General features: G+C 44.4%; 1 protein-coding gene across 1 annotated transcript in view; it reads left to right on the forward strand.

Annotated features, from left to right (window-relative positions):
• Nucleotides 1–12102, forward strand: part of ttbk1a (tau tubulin kinase 1a) — a 39285-nt gene extending 27183 nt beyond the window's left edge. Inside the window, exons 15-16 of the mRNA XM_034558037.1 lie at nt 10094–11580; nt 11706–12102. Of these exons, the coding sequence (XP_034413928.1) occupies nt 10094–11580; nt 11706–12102 (1884 nt within the window). The remainder of the gene's footprint in view (nt 1–10093; nt 11581–11705) is intronic.
• The last annotated feature ends 2000 nt before the right edge of the window (nt 12103–14102 follow it).

The following is a 14102-nucleotide window of genomic DNA, read 5'->3' on the forward strand; positions in this document are numbered from 1 at the left end:
TCCTTAATTCACTAAAACGTAATGTTGCGATTTCTTTTTATTATGGCGAAAAGAAAGCAATAATCTTTCAGGGCGTCTTTATTAAAGGTAATAAAAATTCAATAAATACAGATAAAAGAGATCTATAAATATTCAATAAAAATGTACGTTTATGGCTAAATTCAAAGAAAATAAAGAAGAATAAAAAAAACGGTTGAAAGAATATAAATACTTTCAAAAGTTATTTTTCGGACTAAACAATTAAAAGGTTCTGATGCAACAACAAGAGCTACAATGAAGGAAACGGCATCCTTAAAGAACGTTGTTATGGAGGACCAAACCTGACTATTATGGGAAAATAAACAGAATAAATTATATATTACATCAAGCAGTAAAAAGTGCTGCCAGCGCCACAATAAGACCGATGCAAAGTCTGTCCTCTGGGTGGCGCTACAGCTAAAAATGTTAAATGTATTTAATACATTTCTGTATTTATTTTTTCTGTGTGTGTGTGTGTGTGTGTGTCCTAATATGCTCCGCTGGTTTTAATGGGAAAAATTAAATTTTCGCATTTATTTTTTTCATTTTTACTTTCACTTTAGGATTTGTATTTAATTTTCCTGCCGAAGAATTTTTCTCTTTCTCCTTCTTCATTTGTGGGTAATTGATTAATAATTATTATTATTTTTTTTACATTTTATTTCTTTACTCATTTTTGCTTATTTTTCAGTTTATTTCTACGTGTGAGTTATTCATGCCCTCGTTTATTCATTCACTAATAAGTCAGGTTTTGGTCCTCCGTTCTTTGCTGACTGCTGTTTACAGACTGGACGTTATAACACTGATACTTCTTTATAAGTGCTTTATAAATAAAATGCATTATTATTATTATTACTTCACTTTATGTGCACAAATCCGGGTTTTTAGTCATATTTTAGACTCCGCCGCCGGCCATCGAGGACTGCCATTATCTCTTTTTTCTTTCTTTTTTTTTTTAAACTCTTCTCCAGTTCTTCCCCTCCCCCCTCCACATAACTACTGACGCCTTTGCCCCCCCACCCCCCTACCCCCCTAACCTATCGCTTTAAAAGTACACCGTATTTTCGAGTTTGACTCACCTGAGGAGACACAGAAAAGAGCGAGGGCGCCATTGGGACAACACAAGAAGAAATAAAGTGATGTTTCGGGGTAAGCACAGTTTAGGAATAGTCCTTTACCTCTGTTCTCTCACTCAAGTTTCTGTTCCTCCTCTTCCTTTTCCTTCTTGTTCAGACACATTTCCTCCCTTCTTTCTCCTCCGTCGTGTGTCTGTGTTTTGTGTGCTTGATGACTCCATCTCTCTTTTGTGTTCCCCCCGTTTTTTGTTTTTTTTTTTGCATCTCCAATAATAATTTATTTAGTCAAAAAAAAAAAAAAAAAGCTCAGTGTCAGTTGTCCAGGCTCAGCCTGTTGTAGACTAGCGAGCTTACAGTATGTGCAGTGTTCGTGCTGGTGTGTCCTTTTAAACTGCTTTTTTTATTTTTTTATTTTTATTATTGTGGGGGGGGGGGGGAGGGGGGGTATTGTCATCACCATTTTGTCCAGCTAGAGGGATGCTAGTCTGACCAATCTGGCAACCCACTCAGCTAACAACCTTTTTTTCATAGCTCCTAACTAGTGTCTGATAGCTGTAACTGTAGACAGAGATTTACACCAACACTCCCTCAGCTTCTCCCCCGAGGCTCCGCCCCTCGCGACCTTTTGACCAATCGGCCGAAAGGCTTTAGACGTGTGAGAGCGCCAATCAGCTCTCTCCTGTCTAACGCCCGGTCAGGGAGGGGAAGGAGACGAGGGAAGGAAAGTCAAATCGGAGTGTTGGGACGTAGCCGTAGGAAACATTCAAATACAAATACATTTAATATGTGGTGAAGAGTTTTTCCCTCCTGCTAACCTCCCTCCCCTTCTCTCTGATTGGTCTGTTTTTTGGCAGTCGGAAGACGACCGGCACCAACCGCGGCCCAATCAGCTGAGGAGGCTGGCCTCCTACGTCTTCTCCTCCTCCACCCTGGAGACGGAGCAGTATCCCCACGGCGGAGGAGGCAGCTTCATCCAGAGGAGCCGCTCGGCCGAGAGCAGCCCCGCCCACATCACCGCCGCCAACGCCTCGCTCCGGCGGCGGCACGCCGGCACCCTGCCGACGCCCGGCAGCCCGCGGAGCAGACACTCGGTGCTGAACGTGTCGAGGACGCAGCTGCAGCAGATGTTAGCGAAGCTCATGAACAAGAACAACAGCTGAGAGACGGACTCAGAACACGTAGACACACACACACACACACCCGTGACGTATACACACACACACACACACACACACATGCGCATTAACATGGACAGACTGTAAATGCAGAGTCGGTCAAACCAGGTTTTTGGGGCCCCGGGGCAGACCCGCATCCTGGTGCCCCGGCACATGAAAGATCCCCGAAACTGTAATTTATTAAGGGGAGCAATGAACACTTGTTTTATTTTTTATTAATCTGTATAGATCTTTAAAAATGTATTTCATGTGTTCACAAAGAGTCCGAAGTGACCAATTAAATAAAGATAACACTCAATGATTTGGTCGAACATAATTTGTTAAAGGGCCAGCGTGTAGCATTTTTGGGGGAATCTATTAGCAGGAATGGAATATAAGATTCATAACTATCTTTTCATTAGTGTACAATCCCTAACTTTAAAAAAAAACAAAAAAACATTGTGTTTTCGTTAGCTTAAAATGCTACATAGCCCTCTGTCTACATAGGGAGCAGGTCCCCTCTCCACGGTGCACCGTCACGTTGCTACGGTAGCCCAGAAGGGACAATAACCAAACACCGGGAGCCGTCGTGTGACCCGCCGCTGCTCCTAAAGTAGTGTCGTTCCGGTCGGGTCGGGACGGCGTCCGAGTGCGGCGTCGAGGTTTCGAACTCGCGCGTTACTCGCAGTCTATTTAAGGGAGTTTTATTCAGCTGCAACAATGGCGCTGGATGGATACCAAACCCTACACACTGTCCCTTTAAATCCTCTTTAGTTTGAAAAGCTGGGAGGATTTGTGGTCAAAATCAAAAGGGTTCACCTTTTTAATAATAAGATAAAGACAAACAGTTAATTCTGTAGTTGTGCTGGTTTAGCGCCACCTGGTGGCTCTGCATATACAAACACATACAGAGACGGATAATAAACCACACGTGTGAATCAAACGCAACAAAGCCATACGACGGGCGCACAGCAGCACCGCTGTGCTGGTTAACATGTAGTTTCACACACACACACACACACACTGACAGTCACACACACACACTCACGTAGCTCCGCCGACTAGCAGAGGAACTGAAGAAGAGGAGAAAACGGGAAATATTTTCCATGCAATAAACTCTTGAAAAGCCTCTCTGGAAAAGCTGATGTTGCACACGAGCTGGCAAAACCGGAGGGAAATAATGTGAAACTTAAGAAGAAAAAAAATAATAAATCTCCTTCTTGTTTCTGTGAAGAAGAGGAAACTCGAGTGAGGCTGCTAACAGACTGTTAAGCTTTACGGTGTTTGTGCATTTTATTTCATTTTAATTTTTCATTTGTTTTTCTGCTTTTTAAGTGAAGGAGCGATCGTCGAGGAATGCAGGTCGTCCCGGCGATCAATTTATTTATTTTCTTCTTCTTTTTTTTTTTTTTGCACCGAGACTTTGGAGTCGGCGTTTCCAATCATCGTTGTCCACCGAGCAATACACTTGACACCGCTTCACCGCACGTCCTCACCGACACAAAACCAGTGGTCCAAAAAACGTCTCGCTCTGATTCATTAAATGTTTTGTGTGAAGAGAGAAGTGTGAGTTTTCTCTGTGAATAAAGGGGTTTTCTGAAGGTGTGGTGGGGGGGGGGGGGGGATCTCTAAACTCGGCCTTTAAGACAAACACTGTTACCGGGTCTCTGGGGGGCAGAAGTACGGTGGCCCGCAAGTGCAAATATTTCACAGGGACAAACAAGAAGAAGAAGAAAACAAACAAGAAAACACAGTAACGTTTTATAAAATAAATAAGCAAGAGTGAAACACACGTTGACATTTCATGAAACGACGAAATAAAAACCCCCGCAACCTTTTCACCGAATCGCTTAAAAAAACTCAACAACGATGCGAGCTGAAAACAAATTAAAGGACGTCACGGTAACACATTTTATATAAATGTTTCACAAAACACTAAAAAAAAATAACTAAAAAAACACTCCCAAAAAAAATTGACCCTATAAACTACACGTTATTCAACCCGAGAAATAAACATAAACAAAGACATATTTTTGCAAAAACAAATTAACAAACAAAACTATTAAATAAAAAATATGAAAAAAAAAAAAAGAAAGAAACTTGTGACAACCTCTCACAATTCTGTTGCTGAATGTAGTAATTGCTAATTTTTTGTTAGCTAATTTCTGATTTATACCCCGGACTGTTGTCTTTCGAGGGCCTCCATGTAGCGGAGACGTCTCTTTGCATTTAAAGCGTTCAGCATGACACTTTTTTTTTCTTTTTCTAATATGATGCAGGAAAAGCTGTCAAACATGACGTCACAGAGAGGGAGATATCGAGCCGTTTTCAGTGGCTGTTGTTTTGTGCAGGATATAAAATAGGGACACAAAGACGGTTTTCTCCCAAACGTTTGCTTCAGTCGTTCATGCTCCCCAGAGGAGGAACCTCTCTGGCTTCGGTGATCCGAATGGCGGCGTCATCGTCCGCATGTTTGGCTCAAGCCTTCCAGAGAGCTGCTGGCTTAACTGCAGACTCTTCACCCGGAGATCAGCATTTCATGATCAGCTAATATGCAGACGACTGTGTAGTATTCATCGGGGCTCGTGGGTTCTTCGTCAGGAGACACCGACTCCTCTGGCGGTCGGGGTCGCGTCGCGGTCAAAAAGCACTTTAGTGAAGTCGTAAAAATGTCCAGATGATGAGTTTTGGAAACCGTGTGAAGACCTCCGCCGCTCAATGCTTCAAGGAGGTCTTTCGCGGGGGTTTAATTCGTCGTCTGCGTCGTTCCACGTTCGGACGTTGGCGTTCGAGTCTCAATCCAGATCTTCCAGAGGACGAGGTAGATCCCTGTTTCATTCATAAGGACGGTCGATTAGAAATGCAATCAGTGAGATGCATTTTCTTTCGTCGCTGCTGGAGGAAGATACTGTGAGGTGACCGTCGGATCGTCTCGCTTTCGGCTGTCGAGTCGGCAGCTGTTTGGTGTTTTCTGGGCAGTTGCTACTGTTGTTTTTTGGCTTTTTTTTTACTCGGAGCAGGCGGACCTCGTGGAGCGCTGCAAAGGTGGTGCAACGCTCATCTGTGGAGCAGTTGTGTGTGTGTTGTTGTTGTTTTGTTTTACCAGTTCCTGACATCCAGCCGCGTCTTATTTCCATTGCGCTTCCTCTTCCATCACTATTTTCTAACCGCTGGGCTTCATTCACTGTTGCACTTTATCACTAAGCCGATTGGAGGAGGGAAGAGGAGGAGGAAGAGGAGGAGGTGGGGGGGGTCTCACTGTATGGATGCAAAACACGGATGCAATAAGTTGGATGTCGAGAAACAAAGAAGAGATTTATTTGAATGGACGCTTTAATGATTTTTAAACATTTTTTTAAAACCATTTAAATCCGTTTTTTTTATTTTTTATTATTATATTTTCTTTCTCACGGGCAGCTCTTGGTTTCAGTTCATTCCGGTCAAAAATCAAACCTGCAGAGACTTAAAAAAAAAAAAAAAAAGAAAACATGATGCTGACGTAGCAAAAGCTTCAGCCGTGACGGAGTATCTGCCTTCAATTGCAAGTTAAAATTCGACAGAAGTGAACTGAGAACAATGGCCGCCAGAGTTAGGAAGGAAATCAATCTGATGGGAGAATTAAAAAAAAAAAAAAAAGCCTTTTTAATGACATGAAATAAACCACCACTGTAATCCCATAATAACTCCGCTAGAGCAGAGCGAGGGCGTTTCCAATTTCCCAGCGCAGTGCGACACATTTTCGGTCCATTTCACAAGCAATGAGACGGAATTCAATTACAGCCGGTGACATTTGTAATGTACGGCAAATGCAATGTAGCCAGGGTCTTGTGTCACGTGTCGGACGTGTGTTATCTGTTGTTTTGAGGGGAAAAGCACCTTCACGCAGTCTCCATTTAAAAAAAAAAAAAAAAAAATGGTTGTTTCTCGTACATTTTATGAGAAGGACGTCGCCAAAAATTGTATTTTGGTGGTTTTATTGTGTGAGCAGCCGGACGTTGATCTGATCTTTTGGAAATTTTACTTTCAACAACTGAAAAAGCACCATGCCCCAAAAAATAATACCCAACCCATTCTCAACTCTTAAGCCCTCATTGGGCGTTGCACTTACCTTTGGACTGGCGTGGAAGAAATACTAAAAGAACAAAAATCAAGTTTCTAAAAGTCTGTCCAGCCTCCAGGTTTCACAGGTCTAACTATCGTGGCTGCACACTTTGAATGAGACGAACGTCTCACAACATAACAACAACAACAACAAAAAAGCCAATTAAAGCGAAGCCCGATGATTTGATTTAAAAGAACATTGGGTCTTTCGTCGTGTTGCAGAAAAAGACTCTTTTCCCAAGAGTCTCCGGTACTTTGAATGAGACGTTTTGTCCTCAAAAGAATCTCGTTCCATCAGTCTTTCTGTAGAAGATCTGCAAACATGTTGCGAGGTCCTTCTTTGTCGAGTCTCCGCCGTGTCAACGATCAGAACAATGAGCCGTTGTGATCGTTTTCAGGGGCCGGGGGGGGAAACCCCGTTTTGACGTTTCGGCTAACGCCGCTCCAAAGCAGCGCTCTGTGGTCCGCCGCTTTGAAAACGTCGTGACTTTTTATTCCCGAAAGTCAGAGCTGTGTCGCCTGAACGATTTTTTTTTTTTTTTTAAAAGAAGAAGAAAAAAAGCGCGCTTCGCGAGACTTGCCTTGGGGCGGCCATTTTGTGTTGTGTTCAAGGGCTACATTATTAAGTAAATATGCACCGCTCCGCTGTTTCCGTTGCGCTTGAGGCGCTACCATCCGCTCGGGCCTGAGCCCGTCCCTCCGTGCCCGAGGTTCATCCGACGAGGAGAACGACCTCTGTTTTTTTTTTTGCTTTCATGCTGCTTCGCGCCGACTTCAGGACATCCGCTCCCCGTTTTTATATTTAGCGTAGCGTTACAGAACAACCACTTAGCGAATGTACGAAGTGGACTAGCTGCTAAACTTTATTTTGCACGCCTGCAAAATGATTCACCCACCGTACAAGATTGTCACTGATACACGTCAATGTTTTTTGTCCCGTGTCACCGCGAGCACATTCGGTTAGAGACGGGCGGTGGAGCGCTTTGAGTGTGCGTAATATGCTGACGAAGCGCTTTTAAAAAAATTTAAAAAACTACAAAAAAAGGAGACGGTACGTCGTAACAAAGAGACTGTTTACCGACTTGTCGCCACTCTTTGCATGAGATCTACTGTTTGTACGACACGCACCTCTGACTGTAAAATGACTAAAAACAACAATGTACTGTAATTACAACGATAAAAACACAGTGAATATACACCTCTGACTGGAAAAAAAACAAAACGTCTGTGATTTCTTTTTGCTGTTGTAAATAATTCACACTGCTACTGGAGGGGGATACTCACGGATCAGAGGCGTGGAGACGAGAAGCAGCCGGAGCCTTTTTTCTTGCCGTCGCATCTTTTAAATTCTGCAGTGTAGAAGTGAACATTCACATCCAGTGTTTTGGTTTTGTTGAGGAAGTCGTGCTGCTTGATGCTTTTAAAAACATCGTGGACAGCTCTTGATTATTTGTCTGTTTGAGTCGACAGTTCTGGACGGATGACATTTTTTTTATGGCTTATTTTTTAGCCGTAGGATTTGATTCAACAACATTAGTGGTCGACAAAGAGCTATTTCCTTGATTTGTGCAGCACTTAAACCAGTTTACCTGTTCCACGGACCATTACAAAGATTTAACTTAGTTAATTTAGTCACTATAGTCTCTGAGAATTATGGTCAAAACAACTGAATTAAGACCCAGGATCTCAAAAAGGCTGAAATTTATCCTTCAAACCTTTCGTGCAAAGACATAAAATACTTTATTCTTGTAAAATTAATCCAACTATTCGCTCAACGAAGCTCAGAGTTTCAACAAATTGACAAAATATGTCCTTGTGTTGCTCAAACTGAAAAATGTGGTTTCAGTTGATTCGAGCAAGTAAATATTAAACTGTAAAGTTGTAAAGTGATTTGTTGATTACAAATTCCCGATGTGTAGAAGTTTCAGTCTTTTTAGATGCGATGGTAAACAATAGTACGGCTCAGTGGTCCGAATTTAAAAGTTGGCGGTTGAAAAGAAATCCCACATTTTAAGGATTTTATTAATTGCAAAAATTACATTTCGGCGACTTTCCTCAAAACTAGACGAGTGCGTAGTCAGAACTATTAAAACTCGAGTCCCACAAACATTTTCACAGTCTGCCACAAAACATTTATACCTCATGAGTCACACACTAGAATTATATACATGTAAAAAATGAATAAACTGTATTACCCTCCTTCCACACATCCATTTTATTGCATATTTGATATGTTAGTGGTGATCTTTATGGAATAACAGGGTGACATTGTACAGGTAACGTGTCTGTAAAGAGAACAAAAATGCGTCGTGTCTTTTAAAAGTGAACTTAAGTCTCCATGTTTGTTTGATTCAGGCCGTGTGCCCCCCATGCATCCGTAAATGAACCTGGCGTGTCACTAATAGTTGATTCTCAAAAGGAACATTTAGATATTTTAGTTGTTTTCCTTCAGAGAAGATGAAGAAGATCTCTGTGTTTCCAGTACAGAGAGAGAGAGAGGTCCAGGACTTGTTTAGCCTAGCTTAGCATAAAGGACGAGAGTGGGGGGGACTGCTAGCTCAGCGACCACCTTTACAACGAGCCAATCAGCAGGTTTGGGTTAACGTCAGAGTGAGGACAATGAGTTCAGGACTGGAAACAAGAAACGGTTGGTTTAACAAAATAGCTCCAATGCTAATTGCTGCTAAAATCCCATTGTGACCAGGCTTTGCGCTAAGCTAAACTACGCTAATCTAAACACGTGCGCTTGCTAAAGCGAAGGCGCGTTCTGGCGTGACCACAAAAAGTGTTTCGTAAAAAATGTCTGAATGTTTTCTTCAAAGTTTTTTGCAATAGCAGCAGAGATTCTGTTGTCCGGGTAAAGAGGACTGAGGAGCTCGCAGTGTTAGTTCAGTGTGACGATCCGTGAGTGTCTTTCACTCGTACGACACATGTAAGCGTTTCTTTTCGTTTTTCTATCACTATACGATTGTACAGTACTGCTTGTATAATTTACAGGTAAAGCATGTATTTTAAACTTTTTGTAAATCCAAATGATAAGTGTACATATATACAGAAATGTAGAAAGTAAGTAGGTTTGCAGTTACTCTCTAATAGCATGAACATTAGCGGGGTTTAGTACGTATGTACAGGCTGTATGTTAAATCTTTATGAAGGGAAACACTTGAAAATCACCTGATATCAGACTGCGTGCTGTCTAAGGATAAACTCTGCAATGCATTTTTTTCGTGCCTTTTATATCAATGTATGTAATCTAGACAATCTTGAAAAGCTTGTGTACAACCAAAATGACATTAAAATGGTTTTGGGGGAAAATACATCAGTTCCTGACGTCTTTCTTGCTGGGGGAGGGGTCGTTAGCGGAAACCCGGTCGAGTGCCACGCGTGTGCGAGACGATCTTTTCAACAGAAGTGTGTTTGCAAACTTTAACCAACCTCAACCAACACAATCTACTCATTGTTGAAACCAACAAGTATCCAATTGTAAACGTTGAGCTCTGATGAAACTGTATTTGAACTAAACTGATATTCGTTGGTATTGATTTTATCATCTTATTGTCGCTGTCTTCTTTCTGTGTGTGTGTGTGTGTGTGTTTGCTCACGAGTGCCTTCAGCTCATTGGGATTGTGAAACTATGTCCGAGCGTTATCGGCGAACTCCTTCCGACATGTCTTTGCCCAATCTTTGTTATCTTGTCAATAGATTCGGTTGTAACAATAAAGACTGTTGATGGGTTTTTTCCAGGCGCTGTCGCCCACGGAGCAGAGCAACCAGTCACCGCCGTCCCCGGACTATCGTACGAAGGGCCAGAGCGACGAGAAGGAGCACTTCCACATCCTTCCTCAGCTCCAGGCCAAGAGGGCCGACTTCCTCACCGTCATGCTCACTGGCACTTTGCCTCAGCGCCGGAGCTTCGCCGCGGCGGAGGAAGAAGTCCAGGAACCTCCGGGGCCGAGGGACGACGACGTCACGAAGAGCGAGTCCAACAGCGAGGCCAGCCAGAAGAGCACCGAACGCAGCCAGGACGCCGCGCCCTCAACGCTCATGGCCGAGGACCAGAGGGGCCAAAGGGAGCACGCCTCGGCTGCCGACGCGGACCCCGACCTGGAGGACGCCTCCAAAACCCTCGTCCTCTTCTCGCCCGGGGACACTCGCAAGTCTCCCTCTGGAGATCACGTCCTCGAGGGAGAGCTGGCCACGCCGTGTACGCTCAACTCCCGAACCGACCGCCTCCTGGTCGGGGAGGCGGTTCCGCCTGAACCCTCCGAGACCGTCCGTCTGTCCCTCGTCCTGCGGTCGGACCTGAGGCCGTCCACGCCCATCGCTCCTGCGTCGCCGCCCTTCACCAAAGTCGAGCGCACTTTCATCCACATCGCCGAGACATCACACCTCAACGTCATGTCGTCCAACGGTCACTCCGCCAGGGAGAGTCTCGGAGTCTCGGACCGGGAAGTCTCGGCCATCATGAAGGCTTCGGCGGAGGAGGAGGAGGAGGAGGAGGAGGAGGACGCCGGTGAGCGAGGGGCGGCACCAGAGACGCAAGAGTCTCCAGAGGAGTCGGTGCCGGAACAAACCGCACCAGTTGACGAACACCTCGAAACTGAGAATGGTCCGTCAATCGTTCTGGTCCAGTCTTTTGAGGCCGTCCCAGAAGCCGTGGCACCGGTTCATGAACACACAGATCTGTCGCAGGAGCCTAAGAAACAGCCATTATCCGGTGAAGAAGCCGCCGAGCTTCAGACAACCGGATCAGAACTGCCGGCTTCCACGAAACCTCGGATCCGAAGCCGAATCCCGGTGCTCGTCTCCGAAGAGGACTCAGGCTCTGAACGGTCCTCCTCCCTTTCCGCTCGGGCTCGGCTCCAGCAGCGGGCCAGGCAGCTGGACTTGGCCCGCATGCTGGTCCAGAAGCAGCAGGGTCGCTGGATGAGGAAGAGGATGATATCCGGGACGTCGTCGTCCATGTCCTCTGGGGACGACGAGCGTCGGCGGGCTTCTGAAACTCTGTCCACCACCGGCTCGGAGGAGGACACGCATACCTTGGACGAGTCCAGGAGGAGCTCCCGTCTCAAGCCGACTGAGGAGCAAGGCTCCAAGGAGTGCAGGAGCAGGATCCCCAGGCCCGTCACCCCCATAAAGAGGCCGTCGGTGGGGCTCGCCGCCGCCGCTCCATCTCCTCTCTCCATGCCGGACTCCAGCACTACCAAAGGAGCATCATCCTTCACCAACGGGTATGACTCTGTTCCTCCTGTTGAGTGTCTGCACGTTTTGGTTTTGTAGTCGATCGATTCGATATTTCTATCTAGAATTTCCAAAGAAATAACACCTTTTTTTAATTGTATCCCCTGTTCCACAGGAATCCGAAAATTGGACTAAACACTCAACGGAAATCCAAACCTGTCACACCCAGGTCCTCCTCCTCATTCGCCCGTCCGTCTGCCGGCCCGTCCGGCAGCCCTCGAATGCCCCTGCGAGTCCTGTTTGGAACCCGCCGCAGCCTTAGCTCCAACCACTGCAGGACTGACAGCCCCTCCCCTCAGAGAGCCTGTCCGTCCAGGCAGCCCCTCTCGGTTCGAGCCCCAACTGTCCCCGTGCTACCGCCCAGGACTACAACGACCATGCGGCGCAGCGCCTCGCAGGAAGCCACCGTCCAGACCTCCTATGGCACCGCGCCCGCCAAGAGCAGGCCGAAACCAGCCGGTGCAGCTAAGGGGAAGCCGCACGCCAAGGAGAAGGCGGTGCCCGCTAGATAATACAAAGAGACTCATAAGCTGAGAGATGTTTGTGTATAATCAGTCTTCGGACAAGCTACGCCTCAAAGGTTCTCACCTGATTCCATATTAGACTGTGATCTTACAATCACCTCCTTCAATTCATTTAATGTACACAGACATCTTAATTATTTATTTTTTTCCAAGGACAGCTTGCTGAATTATCTTCATGGGCTTCCAGTAATCTAGACTTGAGTGTCGTACAGGAGCGTCGTTGCCATGGTGCTAAGGATTCGTCTGCTGCTCCCCTTAAACCCGGCGATTTAACTGGTTTCTGGAGCTGTGACATCACGGCCTCCCAACAGGTCCAGTTTCAGAAACACTCACCTTACACAGTACTCCCAGCTTGTCCACAGCTACGTATACTACTCCTCTAGTACCCTGCTTGGTTGCATGGTGAAGTATATCACAAATGCATTTAAATCTGTAAACGGAAAAAAAAATAAAAAACATGGACAACAATCTGTACCTTTTTTTTTTTTCTTTTTTTTAAATTATTATTTGATATAGTTCTCCTCTTCCTATTTGGATAAACAGGCACACAACAACAAAAACAAGGCAGAATTGGACCGGTTTGAATGCCCGAATAATGATAATATAATAATGGGTTCCTAACTATATCCTGTACTCATTATAGTCTCGGATTAAAAGAAGCGTTGGATGTGAACACAAAAATAAACCGCTCGGCCGCCTCCTCCTCCTCCTCACGGTGTGACAATGGGCATGCTTTAATCATTCTATTTTCTGGGTGTTTTTATTTTCTTTATGCTCTGAATTGTACATAATAGAATCATCCCCCATAAAGACATCTTTATTTTTTATCTCGCCAAGCAAAGTCTTTAAACCTTCCGTTCCAATGTGTTGGCACTGTGCCTGTTTTTTACGCATGAGAAAAACAGGGTTGACCTCGAGAGGGGACGTTATACCTGCTTGGATTCTGCTGACGGTGGTTGTTGGAGCCCACGTTGTGTTTGTAGGGGGGGGGGGGGGGGGGGGGGTCGATGGGCACTGAGCTGTGAAGTAAAGTCTTGGTCGTGTGGATGGGCGTCTTGTCGTTCTTTTTGATCCAGACGAATCAACAGCAACAAAAAAAAAAGCCACTAAATTAATGTCATCTAATTAAAATTTCCACTCGGCAACAGAAGAAAGAAGCTCATGCCGTCTCAAAAAAGGAAAACGTGTTTCAGCTGCTCGGTGTGACGTTTCTATTTCGATAAATGTACTTGTTTTATTTATTCTCATTCTTAATAAATCAAGTACTGAACTGCACCGCTCCGGCTCTGAATGCACACGCGTGTTGAATGGCGTTAGTTAAATGAAGGCTACAGGTTATTCATTTAAAGTCTCAAAGCACATTTCAGAAAGTTGGCTGTAGTTTTACATTTAGCAGCATCCCCCAGTAGGCGTCTGCACTGGTGGAATGTAACTGAGTACATTAACTCAAGTACCATTTTGAGCTACTTGTCCTTGACTTGGGTATTTCCATTATATGCATTTTTATACTTCTAGGGGAAAATATTTTACTTTTTTAGCTTCAGTGACTTTTTAAAAGTATATAAAGTAGCTGACACCTTTTAACCAGCTGCAATATTAATAAAGTTTACACATTAATGCATCAATAATTATAATCCAGTCATATTTCTTTCTGAAATTAGACATTTTGCTCTTACTTTTGGTACGGTAGGCCTATATTTTTATGCTAATAATGTACTTTTATCTAAGTAAGATTATTTTTAATGTAGAACTTACTTCCAACAGAGTATTTGTACACTGACTCCAAGACTCTGATGTGGTAATGATCTCATATATAAATTCACTATTGTGTAACAATAGCTATAATAATAATATTCTAGTAATATTAGTCTGGTAACAAACAGTCACTGAAGCTAAACACGAATATCAGCCGAGAGAAATTAGATAAAAGAGGTATTATTAGTATTGGTAAAAGCAGTAATGGCAGTACTCTTTGTATTATATGTAGT

This window comes from Cyclopterus lumpus, chromosome 1 (genome assembly GCF_009769545.1).
Source record: "Cyclopterus lumpus isolate fCycLum1 chromosome 1, fCycLum1.pri, whole genome shotgun sequence".
In the NCBI taxonomy this organism is placed as follows: domain Eukaryota; kingdom Metazoa; phylum Chordata; class Actinopteri; order Perciformes; family Cyclopteridae; genus Cyclopterus; species Cyclopterus lumpus.